Source organism: Microtus oregoni, unplaced genomic scaffold (assembly GCF_018167655.1).
Source record: "Microtus oregoni isolate MIOR12 unplaced genomic scaffold, Mior012 000008F_ref0000371, whole genome shotgun sequence".
NCBI classification, from domain to species: Eukaryota; Metazoa; Chordata; class Mammalia; order Rodentia; family Cricetidae; genus Microtus; species Microtus oregoni.
In genome coordinates this window covers 36,712,376-36,714,215 of record NW_024543067.1, presented here as the reverse complement: position 1 = coordinate 36,714,215, position 1,840 = coordinate 36,712,376, and the positions used below count along the sequence as shown (strand labels likewise).

The window sequence follows — 1,840 nt, the reverse complement described above, 5'->3', positions numbered from 1 at the left end:
AAGAAAGATTATGAGAGGCAAAGTTTCAGGCACAATGAGAATGCATCTTCTTGAAATAGCAGACACCATACCCATAGAGTCTCATAAGTATGACTGCCCAAATATGAGCTGAACAAATATGACACCATAAATATGCTCAACTACACAAAGAGTTCTGTAACTATAGACAAATAATAAAATCTGGACAGAGAAGAGGTGGTTTTTCCCAGGAAAGAGAACACCAGTGTCAAAGCCATTACCCCTGAATACATACATACATATATACATACATACATGTAACATAGAAGTAACATTATTTATCCTGAAATTATTATAATAAGGAATACATATGTATATACATATATGTATATGCCTGCAGTAGTAATATTAGTTAATAAAGAGACCATGAATTTGAAGGATAAAGGGAGGTATATGGGAGATTTTGGAGGGAAAAAAAGAAAATAAAGAATGTTATTAAGCTATAATCTCAAAATTAAAAAAAATTAAAAATAATAAAACATACAACAATGTTTTCAGAATGAAATCACATATGTTGAATGATAGTAAAAGAACTCATATGAGAATAGTGTTGATGTGAACATTTTCATATTTCCTTTAGTTAAAACAAGAATACTATCAAATTAAGGTAAAGAAAAATAACCGTCCAAAATGATTTAGGATGAACTCATATGAACTCATGAGTCATAATTCACAAAATTCACAAAATTTTACATAAAAATCCCAAAAGCACAATTACAATCTTTAAACAGCATGCCTAGGGAATTAAAGTAATTTCTGTCAAAAATACAAAAATCAAAAGTTAAAAATAATTTCTAAATAGTGTAAATTAGGCATGTGGTGTATAATTGAAAAAGAGCACCCAGGATGGGTATGTTCATAAAATTTGTCTAAGAGTTCTCAGTATGGATGGACATGAGACAACTCTGTTGACAAGTTCTCCAAGAGCATCCTTCACATCCTTGTTTCTCAGGCAATATATGAATGGGTTCAGCATGGGACTGATCACAGTATACATCAATGAGGCAATCATTCTTCTCTGAGAATGAGAAACAGAGGAGCTGAAGTAAACTCCAAGTCCTGACCCATAGAACAAGGAGACCACACAGAGGTGAGACCCACAGGTGGAAAAGGCTTTGTACTTACTCACAGTAGAGGACATCCTTAACAAGGATGAGATAATCTGTGAATAAGACATAATGATACCTATCATAGGAATCACACCTAATAAGGAAGTCAGCACATACATAAAGACATTAATGACGTGAGTATCAGAGTTGGCTACCTTGATAACTTGTGCCAGTTCACAGAAGAAATGTGGGATTTCAGTTCCTCTGGAAAATTTCAATTCATTCAGCAATAGAATAAGAATCAGGGAGACCCAGAACATGATGATCCAAAATATCAGGACCAGAAGGGTACATATCCAAGGACTCATGATAACAGTGTAGTGGAGGGGATGACAGATAGCTACAAAGCGATCATAGGCCATTAAAGTAAGTAAAAAATTATCCATTCCAACTAAAATAGTAAAAAAATATACCTGTGTAAGGCATTCTCTGTAAGAGATGCCTTTTCTCTGTGAATGCATGTTCACCAGCATTTTTGGCATTGTAGTTGAGACGAAACAGATGTCAATAAAAGACAGGTTGGAGAGGAAGAAGTACATGGGAGTGTGGAGGTGGGAGCTAGAACTGACAGCCAGGATGATGAGCAGGTTCCCAAGCACTGTGACCAGGTACATGGACAGGAACAGTCCAAAGAGAATGGGCTGCAGTTCAGGATTATCTGAGAGGCCCACAATGAGAAATTCTGGTATCACTGTGTCGTTCTCTGTTTCCAT

At 35.5% G+C, this 1,840-nt stretch overlaps 1 protein-coding gene across 1 annotated transcript; it reads right to left on the bottom strand.

The window, feature by feature from the left end:
- Positions 1-874: 874 nt before the first annotated feature.
- LOC121451352 (olfactory receptor 867-like) lies at positions 875-1,840 on the bottom strand. Its single transcript, XM_041656821.1, has one exon. The coding sequence runs from the start codon at positions 1,838-1,840 to the stop codon at positions 875-877; it is 966 nt and encodes a 321-aa protein (XP_041512755.1).

What these genes read in the sequence shown, in the direction of transcription:
- LOC121451352 (XM_041656821.1), bottom strand. Translation starts at nt 1,840, where the DNA reads ATGGAAACAGAGAACGACACAGTGATACCAGAATTTCTCATTGTGGGC.